The sequence below is a fragment of the Callithrix jacchus genome, chromosome 2, assembly GCF_049354715.1.
Source record: "Callithrix jacchus isolate 240 chromosome 2, calJac240_pri, whole genome shotgun sequence".
In the NCBI taxonomy this organism is placed as follows: domain Eukaryota; kingdom Metazoa; phylum Chordata; class Mammalia; order Primates; family Cebidae; genus Callithrix; species Callithrix jacchus.
This window is the reverse complement of record NC_133503.1, coordinates 18,243,948-18,260,459: the sequence shown is the minus strand read 5'-3', so window position 1 is coordinate 18,260,459 and position 16,512 is coordinate 18,243,948. Positions and strand designations below refer to the sequence as shown.

Below are 16,512 nucleotides of genomic sequence, written 5' to 3'. Positions count from 1 at the left end.
CCCAGGTAGGACATTTAGAGATGCCGAGGCTGCCGGCGGCGTCAACAGCGACAGCGTTTGGAATGATGCATGCCTCGGTGAAGGCGGGGGCGTGAAGCAACACTGTCTATCTCCTCAGCACATACCGTGCCGAGGGACCAGATGCCGGGCTGATGGATGGGAGGCCATGGGCTGTGTTTCATTTTGCTGTTTGCTGAGGCACTCACCTGTGAGGACATCCTACAGGATGTATGGGGTTTTCTGTTTCCCTAGCATGCCCTTGATCCAAAGCCTCTTGCAATACATTTCTCCCAGAGGTGAATCCTGGTGAAATGTCATCTCAGCAGATGAGTGAATCTGCTTTCCCTTTTCAGGAGTTGAAGCCTGTGCAACCCAGGGGGCAGTCCCCTTTTTTGACTAAATGACCTGGGTTTTCTTTCTTTTTTTTTCTCTCTCTCTCTTTTTTTTTTTTTTTTTTTTGAGATGGCATTTTACTTTGTTGCCCAGACTGAAGTGCAATGATGCGATCTCAGATCACTACAACCTCCACCTCCTGAGTTCAAGTGATTCTGCTGCCTCAGCCTCCCTATTAGAGTAGCTGGGATTACAAGCACATGCCACCATGCCCAGCTAGTTTTTGTATTTTTACAGAATTTTGTTTTAGTAGAGAAGGGGTTTCACCATGTTTTCCAGGCTGGTCTCGAACTCCTGACCTCAAATGATCTGCCCACCTCGGCCTCCCAAAGTGCTGGGGTTATAGGCGTGAGCCTCCGTGCCCAGCCCAGCCAGGAGTTTTAAAGCCAAATGGATTGCCCAGGAATCCCGGGGTGGGATTTTCATTCCGCAGAACTTGCCTCTGCTCCACTGGCCCCTCCAGTCCCCATGTGCTGACACTTGCTGTGTTCCAGTTCTGTGCTAGGTGCAAGGGCCTCAGAGGCAAATACTAAGAGAACCTGCCTTCAGTGAGTAGGAAAGAGAGATTCAGGAAAGAAACAAGATCCCAAGACCTCATGGCAGGTGGCTGTGCCTCAGAGGGAGGCAAAGGCCCAGGGGCCTCAGAGGGGGTTTCATTTATTGTTATCGAACTGAACTTGTGCACCTGCCTGGGACAGCAAGCCAAACCATTGACATTGGGATTGCAGTGAGAGAAGGTGAGGTATTTATTTCACGGTACCTGACCAGGAGAATCGGGTCACTCATGCCTAAGACCTGACCTCTCCTATGGCTTAGTCAAGATCTGTAAAAGCAGAGAGGCAGAGGCTTCAGGCAAAGCTGTGCATCAGTACATAGAGGCGACACATTGGTTTGACCTAAAAGGACGTCTTGAAGCAGGGACCCACATGTTATAGGTAAATTCAAAGATTTTCTGATTTGTGATTGGTTAAGGGGGTGAAGCTTTGTCTAAAAATTTTGGATCCGCAGAAAAGAACATTAGCTCTGGCCTGTGGGTGTGACTTCCTTCAGACCTCTCAGGAAGAAATTTAGAACAAAGAACAGAGGTTAAAGTTCAGTCCTCAGCTCCCCCATGTCTGAGGTCTACGTGTAGTGGACCTGGTATAGCACACCTGTTCGGTAGGAGTCTGGGTTTCTGAAAAACAACTCAGGGCCGTATGGTTAAGATGTCCCTTTAGCTTATATTGGAAACCAAACACCTCCTGACTCTAGCTTCCTTGGCTATTGTTTTAAGCCACTTTTACCTTCTTGCTTGGCTTGTCAAGTTGCTCATTTGCTTTTTTTTTTAAGACAGAGTCTGTTGCCCAGGCTGGAGTGTAGTGGCACGATCTTGCCTCACTGCAATCTCCGCCTCCTGGGTACAAGCTATTCTCCTACCTCAGCCTCCCGAGTAACTGGGATTATAAGCACCCATCACCACGCCCAGCTAATTTTTTGTATTTTTAGTAGAGACATGGTTTCACCATGTTGGTTTGAGACAGGCTGGTCTCTAACTCCTGACCTCAGGTGATCTACCCACCTCGGCCTCCCAAAGTGCTGGGATTACAGGTGTGAGCCACCACGCCCAGACTTGCTCATTTACTTCTCGGGGCTGGCTAGATGCCTGGAATTTCCCTTGAAGGAACTCAAGATTTTCCTTTATTTCCATGTTTTGGGGGGCCCACTGGTCCCTAAGAGGGGTCCCTGCCCCATCTTATTGTGAGAACCTTCCTTTCTAAAATAGGCGGCATGGACATGTCGGAAGAGACCTGTTCTGAGATGTAGCCATAAAACGTCCACTTTCCTGTACGTGTCTTTTCTGTGATTTGCTCTCCTTTCTTCAAAAGTCTACAGTGTTTAGGAGCACATCAGGCAATGTCAAGGCTTAGAAATCCCAGAGGTTCCTACAATAAGACACTCAGATCTCATTCTACCTTTAATGCTGCCAGCATTCTGTCTGGAACCAGGCCTGCCTATGGCAGGTCAGAGCCAGCTGGGACCTGCTTGGATTTGTGTGGCCACAGGCCAGGCCAGGGGAAGGTGAGATTACCCAGTAAAGCCAGCACCAGAGAGGAACTTCAGGCACCTCAGCAATGAACCACCCTCCTGGCAATGGTTGTTAGGGGTGTGGGGGACGGTGCCTAAAAGCTGGCTGGTTGGCAGACGGTGGAGAACAGGGGCTGGGGGCCAGCCAAACTGGGATTGGTTGTGGGACCTCTGTGAGCCTCAGTTTCTTCATCATAAAATTCAGAGACTAGCAATTCATTTAACACTGTAGCATGGGACTAGCACGTAGTAGACATTTAATAAATGGAAGTTCCTAATAATAAAAATAATGAAGTCAAGGCAAGTGTTTAGCATCCAAGAAGGCTGCTTGAGACACTGTGAGCTTTGGAGGGAAGACCACCTTCTTCAGAGGGAGGCCTGTGGAGTGAGTGCAGGGCCATGTCCTAGAAAATACCCGGGAAACCAAGCAGGCCAGCGGAGCAGGCTCAGGCAGGATGAGCTTCACATAGGAGCTGAGAATCGGGGGCAGGGGACACTGAAATACCCATGTGGGTCACTATGATCAGAGAACCCAGGCCTGCTAAGTCTCCAGTGACTGTATCTATAGCCCAGGAAAAGATCAGCCTGGGCTTGAACACCCACAGTAGCAGCAGAGAGTCAAGCCGGTGGTACTCACAGTGCACTCAAGCAGAACTATGAACTCCCACAGCTTGAAAATGTCAAATCCAGCAATTCCGGTCCCCTCTTCCCAGTAGAAACTGACTTTCTCACCTAGCACACTGGTCTCCCAGGCTTCACCCAGCTGGGCAGAGGGTCAGGAGCTACCCATCTCTGCAGAGGCATTGGCCTGTTCCTGCCCCACTCCACCTGGTAGCAAACAAAGATGGCAAGACGACCTGGGCTGGCTGTAGGTGAGGGGCTCACGTGGGTCATGAGGCAGAGAGCTCCAGTATGGCCAGGGGCTCTTAAGTTGCTCCGCTTGGTACAGTAACATCCTGTATTTATTTATTACGTGGCTACCATCTTTGTCCTCCCAAAAACACAAGCTCAGTGAGAGCAGGGACCTTGTCTGTGCAGTGCAGGATCTCCCCTGGGCACACAGAACAGGGCCTGCTGCATAGAAGGCAGGCATCATGCCCGGAAGTCCCTGTGAGCAGGTGGACAGGGCACGGCACACACCAGCCGGGACAGACAGCCCAGCCACCCAAGACCCAATCAAGTCTCCATCCTTTATTGACTTAACTGTCCACTTGGCTACCCATGACTTCTGGAGGGAGAAATTCTAGTGTGCTCTGTCATAAGCCAAAAGTTTTTATGTCATCACTTCAAGATCTGGGGTTGGAACTTTCTCATCACTGCTTGTGTCTCCTCCTTCCCTCATTATGGATGGATGTGAGACCTGTCTGTGGCCCTTTGGATAAGTATCTGTCAGCATTTCGGCTGTAATAAACCCTGACTGTAGTTGGATTTCTTTTTCATAATAGGAGGAACAAGAGTGACATTATTTCTGAATAGTCAGTCGCATATGCACAGGAGAGCTGTCATCGGCCCTAATGGCACCTTCAATAATACCACGGTCATCTGGGTAAATTTGCTGAGACGGGCCTCATTTTTTGTTCTGGTGTAATGTCTCTGCCTAAGCATTTAGGTACTGTGGAGACAGGTGACAACGACATACATACTCAGAAATTTCGGGATGTTTATTGGCTGCTTGATTGTCCATAATAACACCCTCACAATGACTCTTCTCTCTTATTTCTCAACCGGCATAGAAAATCCGTATGAGATGAATGGTGTAAAGTGGCCCTTTTGTTCATTAGTCTATCAGATCTGTTTAGGTCCTATTTCGGGACCTTTAAAACTACCACGGGAGAGGAAAATACTACAGCGTAAGTGACAATTCAAGTGGGACCCAAGGAAGTGTTTTACCACAAATGTCATTTTCGAGAAATAGAGGTCAACGTATATATAAATCACAACTGTCAAACCAAATTAAATTTTATGAGACTCATATTTCCCTGTTCTTTCTGAGGACTGTTCCGTGGTCTGATTCCTTCATCCTAATTCTCTTGTTGGATTTTTAGATTTGCCTGTGTGTTTCATTTTTCCAGCCATTAGGTTTTATATTTCTTTCCTTCATTCCTCCATTCACCCAGCAAACATTTATTAAGCACCTACTGTTTTATAGATTTTATTGTTTCAGGTATCATGCTACATATTAGATTACTAAGGTGAAAACCTTTTAGTTTCTCTCTCCAAGAATTCACAATTTTCGGTAGGTGGGATGTGGGAGGGAGGATGGAGATTTTTTTTTTTTTCAAGACAGGGTCTCGCTCTGTCACCCAAGCTGGAGTGCACTGGTGTCATCTTGGCTCACTGCAGTCTCAACCTCCCAGGCTCAAGTGATTCTCTCACCTCAGCCTCCTAAGTAGCTGGGATTACAGTAGTACACCGCAACACTCCCCCCTTTTCTTTTCTTTTTTGTTAGAGACAGGGTCTCCCTATGTTGCCCTGGCTGGTCTCAAATTCCTGAGCTCAAGTGATCCTCCAGCCTCAGCCTCCCAAAGTGCTGGGATTACAGGTGTGAGCCACTGTGCCCAGCCAGAAATGTAGTGTAAATGTTGGTACACATAAGACTTGTGAGAATTATTGGAATGAACTGTTGTCAGGGGAGTATGTGAAAGCGAGTGAGTGGGCAGGGTCAGCCAGGAGGGCTCTGCAGAGGAGGTGAGACTCAGGTGGGGAAGGAGACACAGTCTTTCGATGGGAAGGAAGACATCCTAAGCAGAGAGAAGAGAGGAATGAAATGCTCAGAGTTAGAAAGTTGCACAGCACCCATTGTTTTAAAGTATAGATCTTATTTTTATTCAGGAAACGTGATGCCAACAGATTAGGAGACAAATGGCGTCGGAAAGATAGCTTGTTGCTGACAGATCCCAAGGGAAGGGGGCAGGGCCATATGGGGAAGCACAGGTGGGTCAGGAGGTAGAGGAGGAGGGGACTATGGCAGGAGCCTCTGCTGTGGCTTCCAAGGGATGGGCTGGGCCAGGCAAGGTTAAGACTGGCTGGTATCACAGTCTCAGCAGGCTCCAAGCCTGGGGGCTGTTCCTGCTGTTGGATTCCCACCCCAGTGACAGGACAGGGGCACAAAGCCCTGAGTGTGAGCGCTCACAGAGGAGGAGGTGGGACTGGGCTCTGGGTATGACAGGTACCCTCCAGGTGAGCTGTTTGCTGTCTCCGGGAACTGGCTCACCCTGGGAGGGCCGTCTCTCCAGGGCCAGCCAGGCCCAGGTGTGCCATGTCCAGTGGAAGTGGTGGCTAACACACCGTGGGCAAGGCCTGGAGGGCACAGAGTGGGCCGTGTGTGAGCAGGACATGATGGGAGATTGCCCGAGGGGAGGTACAGCTGGTGGGAAAGGCCGTGCTTGGGGGCTGGCTTGTTTTTGTCTAATAGTGTCCCTAAAAAACTGTGGCTCCTGGTCACTGAGCTTCCTGGCATGGGCCATAGCGTCCTGGGCTGACCTCGTCCCATTGGGGGCTCTTGACAACACTTTGGAGTGACCACTGTGGTCCTCGCTATGTGGACAAGAAGGCCGAGGAGCTCAGTGTCTCTCTGGCTAGGCCTCGCACCCCAGAGCTTCTGGCTGCCGAGCCTCTGCTGCCACTCTCCTCACTCCCTTTCCTAGGCAATGGAGCAGAAGTCCTTGCCAGCCTTTCAGGAATTTAGAAACATTAGTGGGGAGTCACAGCGTGTGGTGCAGGGAGCAATAGCATCCCTGTTTCCCCTTGAGAAGGGTCGGATCTGATGGGGGAGGGACAGATACGGATGGGAGCTGCCAGTAGAGAGATTGCAAGGTTCAGCTCAGAAAGAGCCCGGGGCTCTCAGGGCAGGGGCCATCGCAGGCAGAGATGGCCTCCAGGAGAAGGGCTTTATGGAGGAGCTGGTTCCTTCAGGGCATGGGGTCAGGAGGGAAGGCTGTTTCAGGGGACACACTTGGGAGATGTGAGCAAACTGGTCGGAATGCAGGGAGCATGGAGGAGCTGAGACAGGCGCCGGGTGCTGTGGACCAAGTGTGCCCTCAGTTCCTGTGCTGAAATCCTCACCCCCAAGGTGAGGGTGTCAGGAGGCCTTTAGGAGAGGATGGGGTCAGGGAGTGGAGCCCGTAATGATGAGATGAGTGCCCCCTCTCCTTCCACCACGTGAGGATACAGAGGCATTTGGCCGTCCCCAACCTGGAAGGGAGTCCTCACTGGGACCCATCCAGGCTTGTCCCCTGGTCTCTTCACCCCCAGTGCTGTGAGAAAATGAACTCCCATTGCTTGTAAGACACCCAGTCTGTGGCAGGTCATCACAGCAACCGGACCCACTACAACAGTGGGGAAGGTGGGGCAGAAGGGTACCAGGCACTCCTGGCCCTGGAGATGGAGGCTGGACCACTCTGCACAGCAAGAGCCATGAATCAGGGTCAGGTGAGACTGATGAGCTGGGGGCTTGTGGGTTAACAGGGGCCCCAGGCTCATCTCCTGCCCCTCCCTTCCTGGGGCTGTGAGCCCCAAAGCCCAGAACGTCCTGAGGCCTGCCCCAGAGGAACCCTGCAGGGTTCATGACCACGGGGAGGGAGGTCTACATGGAGGTGCACTTAGGGGTCTCCTTTAGGCTTGTGTTCTCCACACTGCTTGCTAGAGAAGCCGCCTTGCCTGAGCCCCAAAAACCAACAGCTGTGCAGCCCTAACCCTACGGTTTGTTTTAAGGTAGCAACGACACTTGAATTTTTTAAAACTCACTAATCTATCAAAATAGCTCAAGCAAGAGGTTGGGAGCTTCTGAATCAGGGTCCTGCCCCTGAAATCAAGCACATGTAAGAGAGGCTGTGGAGGACACCCTGCCATGTACAGCAGGAGAGGGGAGACAGAAGCAGCATTGACCCTCCATGACAGAGGACAATGGTGTCGTGGGCCTTCCACAGGGGGGGCCTGTCTTGGGAGGAAGATGGCATTCTGGGGTGAGGCTGATGTGTGTGAGCTGCTGGTGCTCAGAAGTGTCTTCCTGTGGTCAGCAGGAAGGGGCCCTGCACCCAGGTCTCTGTCTCCTTGTAGAGGGACAGGAAGGGCTCCAGGAAGGAAGCCTTGCAAGAGAAAGAAGAGGAAAGAGGAGGCAAGGACAAGCTCAGGAGAGGCTTTGTTTGGGGCTGCTGGGGCAGAGAAGGGGCTAGATGGGGAGTGGGGGCAGATTGAGAGAGCCAGCGCCCCGGGAGCCCAAGCATGGAGCTCAGGAGCAGGGAAAAAACCTCATCAGTCCACAGCCCTTCTGCTTCTGAAGATCGAAAGAATATTAAACAGTAAAGATAATACAATGACACCTCGGAAAGACAGAAGTCCCAAGGGAAGGACTGGGAATCTGGCACTGGGCTGGATCAAAGCCTAAAACCTCCTTGGGAGTGAAGATAAATAGTGCAGCGTCGCGTCACTTCCCCTGCCAGCTCATCAGGTGTGCAAACTCTGCAGATTTGTTTAGGGAAACTGGCCTCTGGGCTTCACTGGGCCTTCCTGATTTCCTGTGCCTTTGCTGGAAGCCCCCATCTGTCCCTCCCTCTGCAGTGACCCCCCCCAGCCACCTCCTCTTGGGAGGCTTCATCTGGCTGGGGTGGGCGCGGGGAGCGGCCCTCAGAAGCAGGAGTACTCAGTGTCTGCAGAAGTTGCTAGACGTGCAAGTTTTCCTGCTGACACCAGAGTTTCAGCTGGGCAGGGTGGATCTGGCTTGGCAGATTTCCATGGAAGGGGATCTGGAGCGTCTTCTTAGCTCTGGATGGAGGGGGCTGCCTCCTTGCGTCCCTCCGCCCCTCCCCACACACAACTGTTCCTTGTCTGCTTCCCCTCCATGCACAGAATTACCTTCAGGATGAGGTTAATGACTGTCCTCTGAGCAGCCATTGACCCTGGACTCTGGAGTGCTGAGCTCATCATGGCCACCAGAGCCCCTCAGCGGGTCCTGCCAGGCCCACTGATTTCCACCAGTTTTTCCTGAGGCCCAACCTCATATGCACAAACAGACCCAGTCTCCTGGCCTACTGACACCAAACCTCTGGCCAGAACTGGGGGCGGGCAGGCAAGCTGTGGGTGCGTGGTGGGCAGCAGCATCCCTGTGGGTTTAACGGACAGACAACGCTCTTAATGGGCCTGAAGGGCCGCCCCTGCCGGGTGGCATTAGAAACAGGTGGCGTTTCTGCCTTTGTCCTAAGTATTGTAAAGTGCTGTTTATTAGCCTTAAAAAAAGTTAAAGAACAAAAATGCCTTTCAAAACTCCAGCTTCCCAATGAAGCTTTGATTTGTTTTATCTTTAAAGAATTCTGCCTCCCTCTAAGTTAGCACATTGTTGGTGAGCACCTGCTTGCTTCTAGAACACCCTGTCTTGATGGCCTTGAAATCTAACGAGAGAGCAGAGGAGCCCAGCTAGGATTAAAGAACTCCTGCCTCTCACGAAAAAGAGTCCTAGCCTCTTCAGACAAAAATGTAAACCTCTGATTATAGAAATTTCAGTTTCTCCCCTAGAGGTCTCTAAGTAAAGTTACATTTTTGGTGATCATTTGTTTTGGAGCTCTGTGTAAAGCAACCCATTTTCAGTACTGATTTTTACATCATTCACATATTCATTTGTAGATTTGTTCATGGGTTAAACAAACGCCAAGTTGAGGCTGGACCCTGGAAGAGATGCTGGAGGTGCAGGGATGAGTGAGACCCTGAACTTGCCTCAGGGCGAGTCCACAAGCAGGCTGAAGTGATGTCACAGCATGGTGAGAGGACTCAGAAGCCAAGGAGGAGTCAGTGCCACGGGGGTGATACACTCCAGCAGGGTTTGCCACACTTTTCTGCAAAGGGCCAGATAGTAAACACTTTAGGCTTTCCAGGTCAGATGCTCTCCATTACAGCTCTGTAGTTCTGCTGCGAAAGCATGAAAGTAGCCATCAGCCACACAAACCAGTGAGGGTGGCTGTGTTGCAATAAAACTTTATTTATAAAAACAGGAAGTGGGCCAGATTCAGCCCCTGGGCTAGAGTTTGCTGGCTGCAGTACTAGAGCCCTGCTTGTTTGTGTTTGAGATGGGGTCTGTCTCTGTGGCCCATGCTGGAGTGTGGTTGTGTAATCACTGCTGGCTGCAGCCTAGACCTGGAGAACTCAAGCAATCCTCCTGCCTCAGCCTCCAGAGGAGTTGGGAATACAGGCATATACCACCACACCTAGCTAGTTTTTGTATTTTTGTAGAGATGGGATCTTGCCATGTTGCCCAGGCTGGTCTTGAACTCCTGGACTCAAGCAGGCCTCCCATTTTGGCTTCCTAAAGTGCTGGGATTATAGGTGTGAGCCACTGAACCTGGCCTGGAGCCTGCTTTAATAAACCTGATAGGAGTCATCACATTAGGGAAGGTAATTGTGTTTGACTTACTGTTTTTTGATTTGCCCCAGACTCTGTGAAGTTAGATGCTACCTGGTAGAAGATTATAAGTTGCAAAGCCAGAGGTCACAGTTATATTGCCCTCATAGCCCGTTTTGTTTCTAACTTTTTTATCTTATTTGAGCATTCTTTCTTTCATTCACTCTACGTACTTTGATGTATATTTCCCTCTGAACCAGTTTTACCATCCTACTGCTTCCTGATTAATGAACAAAACAAATTTTGAAACACACTCTGTATTTGTATAAGAATTGTGGGTTATTTATTTATTTATTTTCAAGGCAGGGTGTCACTCCGTCATCCAGGCGGGAGCACAGTGGTGTGATCACAGCTCACTGCAGCCTTGACATCCTGGGCTCTAATGATCCTCCTGCATCAGCTTCCTGAGTAGCTGGAACTATGGGCTATGCCACCACCATGCCTGGCTACTTTTTTAAAAAAATTATTTTGTAGAGGTGGAGTCTTCCTATGTTACCCAGGCTGGTTTTGAACTCTCAGGGTCAAGAGATCCTCCTGTTATGTCTCCCAGGAGTTGTGTTTTTATTTATTTATTCTTTTGAGATGGAGTCTCATTCTGTCACCCAGGCTGGAGTGCAGTGGTGCAATCTCAGTTCACAGCAACCTCTGCCTCCCAAGTTCAAGTGATTCTCCTGCCTCAGCCTCCTGAGTAGTTGGGATTACAGGCACATGCCACCATGCCCAGCTAATTGATTTGTATTTTTAGTAGAGACAGGGGTTTCACCATGTTGGCCAGGCTGTTCTTGAATGCCTGACCTGAAGTGATCCACTTGCCTCAGCCTCCCAAAGTGCAGGGATTACAGGCATGAGCCACAGCGTCTGGCCGGGAGTTGTGTTTTTAAATGAATGCTTTGACAACAATCATCTGCACTGTGCCGGGGGTACATTGAAGAGGTTGTGCGAGCACAAAATAAGGACATAGATTCTGGCAGCCTGGCGGGGGCAGTGAGAGGCTGAGAGGGATGCTGTTTAGAGGCTTCCCAAAGGCCCGGACGCTCTCCAGATTCCAAAGGAGTCAGCCAGTTGCAGAAAGAAGGGGCGGAAGGAGCAGAAACATTCAGAGAGGAAAGAGCAGTGCAGGGGGACAGGTGTTGGAGACTGCATGATGCCTCCAGGTAATGACAAACCACGGCTGTGGGAGGAAGTGCAGGCAGAGTCTAATGGAGCCATGTGGCGCCTGCCTGGGCTCGCCAATCATTTGGCACCTGTTCCAGTCGACATCTTTGAAAAAGGGAGACCAGGCACTGGGCAGGAAGGGCAAGGGAGTTTGACCTTGGCTGCCACCTTCAACGGCCCGCCCTTGTCCCAATCCGTTGATCCTGGCCCTGAAACTGTCAAAACAACAGCCCTGTAGATAACCAGACACTCCCTTTTCAGAAGGCAGGTGAGGGGTCACCTCATGGAAAATGGCCACAGGCCCTAGAAAACACTTCCCTCCTCGGGCTCTCCTGGCGGGGAGGATGTAGCTGCCCTCCTGGCCCCTGTTTCTGACCTTGCAGCTATTTCCCAGCATCTCTGCAGAGGGAGCCATAGGCTCCCTAAACCTGAACCCCAGAGTTGCTGCCCTGAGGGGCGCTGACCCTGAAGTAGCCCCTGTGGCCAAGAGCATGCCCCTGAGTGCCCAGTGCCTGACAGGATGAGAGAGCCCAAAGGATCAGGAAGCCCCCAGGCCTCAGGTGAATGCTTCTGCAGCCACGAAAGCAGCCAGACAGACTGAACCCATACCTGCTGGGGATCCAGGCCAGAGGAAGGTAGGGAGCTCCAGGCAGAGTCCCCTTCCAGGACACCAATGTTCCTCAGTCTTTTATTTCTCTCTCAGGAAGCCCAAAACACATCCAGGGTGGGAATGGTGGGGCTGCAGGGGCAGACCAGAGGAAGGAGACATGGAGTTGCTTCGCAAAGGTGAATGAGCATCCACAGAGCTGCTGGGGGTCTTGGAGAGTAAGGTGAACTGCCAGGCATCTGTTTCCCCCTCACACATGCACAGATCAGCCAAGGACCTGGAAGACAGGAAGCTGCCAGGCAAAGCTCCCACCAGTCACTTGGTGCTATGATCTACTCACGTGAGCCAGGGGCGCCCTGACTGCCGGCTCTTTCCTTAGAGCTTATGTGTGATTGATTGATAAATAAAAGGTCCTGAAATGATGGCCTGAAACTGAAGTCATCCCTTTTTCTTCTTTTCTTCCTTTTTTAAAAAATTATTTTCCACAAAATTGCCCAGTGCTTTGGTTTAATACCCAAAGGCTTGTTTTCACTAGGAGGATGCCACCTAAGTCACCAAGGACTCTGAAACCGCTAAACCATGCCACGGGATCCACATTCAACAGGGAGACCCTTTGCACCCAGTAAAATCCAACTGAAAAAATGCTGAGCTCAGTCCTCCCCACTCCCCAGTATCTAGTTGCAGCCCGCCCCCTACCCCTATCTCCTCCCCTGAGACACTGCCTGGGCAGCCAGGGGCCTCCCCCGGGAGCCTGAGTGGCTAGAATTGCTTGCCCTTCCCTCTGCTGTGATGCATGTTTTCCATTACCTGGAGGCCTGTAAGGTGTGGTAAGCTGTGCCGATCTATAACAAACACTTGGTGACCTTGAATGTGTCACTCTTTTTCTGGGCCTCAGCTTCTTTCAGCGTAACTTGGGCTGGAACAATATTCTCCAGCTTCCTAGCTTATTGGTTGGTCCATTCACCCATCAATTGTGCAGATAAATATTGCATGGCCCCTCTCCACTAGACACTGTGCTGGGGCCAGAGCTCTAGAGCTGAATTGAGTGAGCTCTCCTGAGATCCCTGGGTCCTGAAGTTCGTTCTCTTTTGCGTATTAGGATTGGATGGCTCCAATCTCAGCATTCTGCTCCCGGGTCCCTTCCCTCTTCACAGATGCGACGGAAGGAGACAGTGGCTGCCATGGTCCCTGACGAGGGGATAGGGAGGCCTTGGTCCTGCCTAACTCAAGAGCTAGTCCAACTCCAGCTTCACCTAGACCCCTTTGTTCTCCAAGATGAGTGTTTTGTGGAACCTTCATCTATCCACATGACTCATGTGTCCTGTGTCTCCAAAGTGAGGATTTGAAGGTGTCAATGGCTACTCCAGTGCTAAGAGTTGGTCCACTTTGGTGCCAGGGGACTTGCCCCCTTCCCCTCTGGCTGCACAAGCTGCAGAGTCTTTTTCTCATTACACTTCCCTGTGGTTTTGCTGACTTCCAGGCTATTCATTAACTATGCTGACCTCCAGCTTGTTCTCTACCAAATGTTTTTGGAGTCATTCTACATTTCATTTTAATGTTTCTTTTTTTAATTGAGGTGAAATTCACCTCACATAAAAATAACCATTTTCAAGAGTACCATTCACAACTTAGTAGATTCCCAGTGCTGTGCAATCAGCACATCTGTCTCGTTCCAAAACATTTTTATCACACCACAAAGAGACCTCATACCCAAGAGCAGTCACTTCCTATCCGCTACTCTCCCCATTCCCTGGCAGCCATCAACCTGCGTTCTGTCTCAGTGGACTGACAGATCCTGGACATTTCATAAAATGGAATCACATGGTGCATGGACTTTGGTCGGGCTTCCTTCACTTTGCCTCTATCATGTTTTGAGATTCATCCATGTGGTAGCAGGTGCGGGTGCTTTCTTCCTTTTTATGGCTGAATCCTGTTCTATGGTGCAGAGTCCTTTTGTGTATCCACTCAGTGCTGGGCATTTTGCTTTGTTCATGGCTTTTGGCTGTTGTGACTAGTGCACTAGGAGCATATGCCTGCAGGTATCTGTTGTCTGTTCTCTTGAGTCAGTGCCTGGGAGCGGAGTTGCTGGGTCATGCGGTGGCTCTGTGTGTAATGTTTGGAGGAGGCACTGACCATGTGGATGTTTTCAGCTGAGAGCACTGAGAGTTTTGCACTTTGCCTTTCGAGTTCTCTAGGAAGTGAGCTACTGGCATGCCTGCTTACACAGTCTCCTCTGCATCCATGTTTCCAATTTACCAAGGTCATTTGGAATTTTCCTGCCATCCTCCCAAGACTTGGCCACCTGCCAGCTTGGTTTCCTATCCTGTCATTTGAGCCACTTATGAAGTGTTAAATGCACCAGGCCCCAGGCCGATCCTGCTCTGGCAACCTATTTGTCCTGACACGCTCTCCATGCTTGCAGCCAGCCTTCTCAGTGTCCCTTGAGTCCCCCAGAGCCACACAGCCATACAAGACCAGAGTGTGCTTTTCATGGGGCTGCAGAGATCTCCAGAGAAGAGTTCCAGGGCTCTCCTTGTGAACACGAGGCCGTGGCTGTCTCCCCCATGGTCTCTTCCTGTCATGGCTTATGTGGCACTGTCAAAGGGGAGAGATGGACGTGGTCAGCTTGGTGCAGCAGCAGTAGAAGCAGCACTGGCACTCGGGTTTCTGAAAAGTGCAAGGATGAGTGAGAGGTGGGGCTCAGGGTCAGATTAAGGGAAATGAAAATGCTACTGAGCAGGCTGATGGTGTGGAGCTCCCAGACGGGGAGTAAAATCAGCACAAGACAGACCATGGGGCAGGAGCAAAGACTCAGGAGAGGCAGAAGCTGGGGAACTTGAACAGTACCCCATGGGCCTTGCCAGCAGACTCTGAAAAGGCAAGTGTCTGTTGAAGGGAGTGGCTCTTCCCTCATCAATGCTGCCACAAGGCTTCTTTAAACCCCTTAAGGTTTCTTTAAATCATAAGGGGACTGTGCCTGCCAGTCTGGCTTCCAGGGCAGAAGCCTTGTCCTTCTCTGTCTAAGGACCTTTCTTATGCCATGGCCAAGCAATGGTGTCTGTTTGGTGTGTGTTTAAGGCAGAAGAGGTTGGGGCAGGCCCAGGAGAGACTGAGCCCCTGGCCAGCCCATGATAGAAATGATGCTAGACCCCCAGCCTGTGCCCACAGCTCTGTCACTGCTCACTGTGGTCTTGGCGAAGTCTTTCTCTCCGGGCTCTCTCTGAGCCCTCACTTGTCAAACAGGAGGAAGGATGAGATGGTGTGGAAAGTCATCTCCATCACTGATGGCCTCCAAGCCCTCAGAGGTTTGTTCCCAGGGGGCTCACCCTTCACTTCCAGTCGTCCTGTGGCCCAGTTCTTGACTGTGAGCTTTTGACTAAAACTCACCCAGACTTGATGGTGGGCATAGCAAGAGCTTGTATCTCCAAGACACAAGAAGGGATTGTGGAGGACTCAACTTGTCCCAGGTGTGGGGATGCCTTGCGGCCCTGCCCAGCTCACCAGGTATCAGCAAGCGCACATGGTCTACAGGGCAGCCTCAGTCCCTACATTGTGTCCAGCCCATCTCAGTGTCTCACTCTGCACAGGTGGGAGCTATCGGCGATGAGGAGGAGTGGGTCACCCTCTATGAAGAAGAGAATGAGCCTGATGCCCAGACGCTGGAGATCCCAAACCTCACACCCTATACTCACTACAGGTGAGAACAGCAGTGGTAAGCTGCTACAGGAGGAAACGCTGGCAGCCTACACAGGTGGCTTCTGTTGGCAATAGTAAAACCCAGTTGTACATATGTAAATGAGATGTTTCTAAGTGGCAATAACAGTACATTAAAGCCTTAAGGAGCAGGCAGGATGCATAGCTGGGTGTTATTACAGGGGAGATGATAGGCATATGTTAAACTCACGAGGTTCCTTCCTTCAGTACCAGCCAGCAAAATACCTCATAGAAATGGCCCATTATTATATTAGGCTAAATAACGAAGAACCACAGGCAGCAGAGACATGGCACTTTACCAGCTCCACAACCTCTTGGGACTATTAACATGCTGTGTGCAAACAAAGCAGATGACCTAGGAAGATCCATCTGCTCCCCTTCCCAGGCAGGACCCAGGAGCTGCTAGTCTCACTCATCAAGCACTTAATATGCCATTTAACCTTTAGCTTCTTGATCCCCAAAATGGGTCCAGACAGTAAATCCTTGGCCTTAACAAAGGGCAGTGTGATCATGAGCTGTTAGTGCTGTGATCGCTTCCTGTAAGACCACTGAAGGAGATGAAATTTCCAGTTACCACTAGATGTTGAGTTTGATTATGTCACTGTTCTGCCAGGATGGATGCATTTCATAAGATTGGAGAATGAAAGAATAGGAATTACTAATTCGGGGAGTAGAAGGTGAAATTACATCTTTGTGAAGAATTTTTTTCCAGCACAAAACCAAAGTTAGAGTTTAAAGAAAACAAAAGAACTAATAAGAGATGCCATTTAGTTTCTATTCATTTTAACATCCTTCAGAAGCTTAGAACAGACAAGACACAATACATTGGTTTTTAAAGAAAAATGTTTAGGTTAAAATGAGCTGTTGAGATTGCAGACTTACCATGTGAAATTAACTGAAGCTATATAATCGTTTCAAAGATCAGAAACCATAATTAGAGATCAGTGTCCCTGTCTGAAATTCAGGTACATTTGGGGAACCTCTCTAGTAAATGTGCGTATGTACGCAAACTTGGGTTTTTTTTCTTGTGTGTAAACTAAATTTAAATAATCGTTTATATATGAATAAAGAAGAGATAGAACTGAAAACATTCCTGTAGATTTTAAAGAACATCTGACTTTCCCCTCATTTTGTAGTTAAGGAAATGGAGATAATCTGATTTGCCAAAGGTCTAACAGTTACTCATTGG

The 16,512-nt window shown here is 50.1% G+C and overlaps 1 protein-coding gene across 1 annotated transcript in view; it reads left to right on the top strand.

The window, feature by feature from the left end:
- Window positions 1-16,512, top strand: part of SDK1 (sidekick cell adhesion molecule 1) — a 1,001,700-nt gene that overhangs the window by 834,101 nt on the left and 151,087 nt on the right. Inside the window, exon 23 of the mRNA XM_035283177.3 lies at window positions 15,197-15,306. Within this exon, the coding sequence (XP_035139068.2) occupies window positions 15,197-15,306 (110 nt within the window). The remainder of the gene's footprint in view (window positions 1-15,196; window positions 15,307-16,512) is intronic.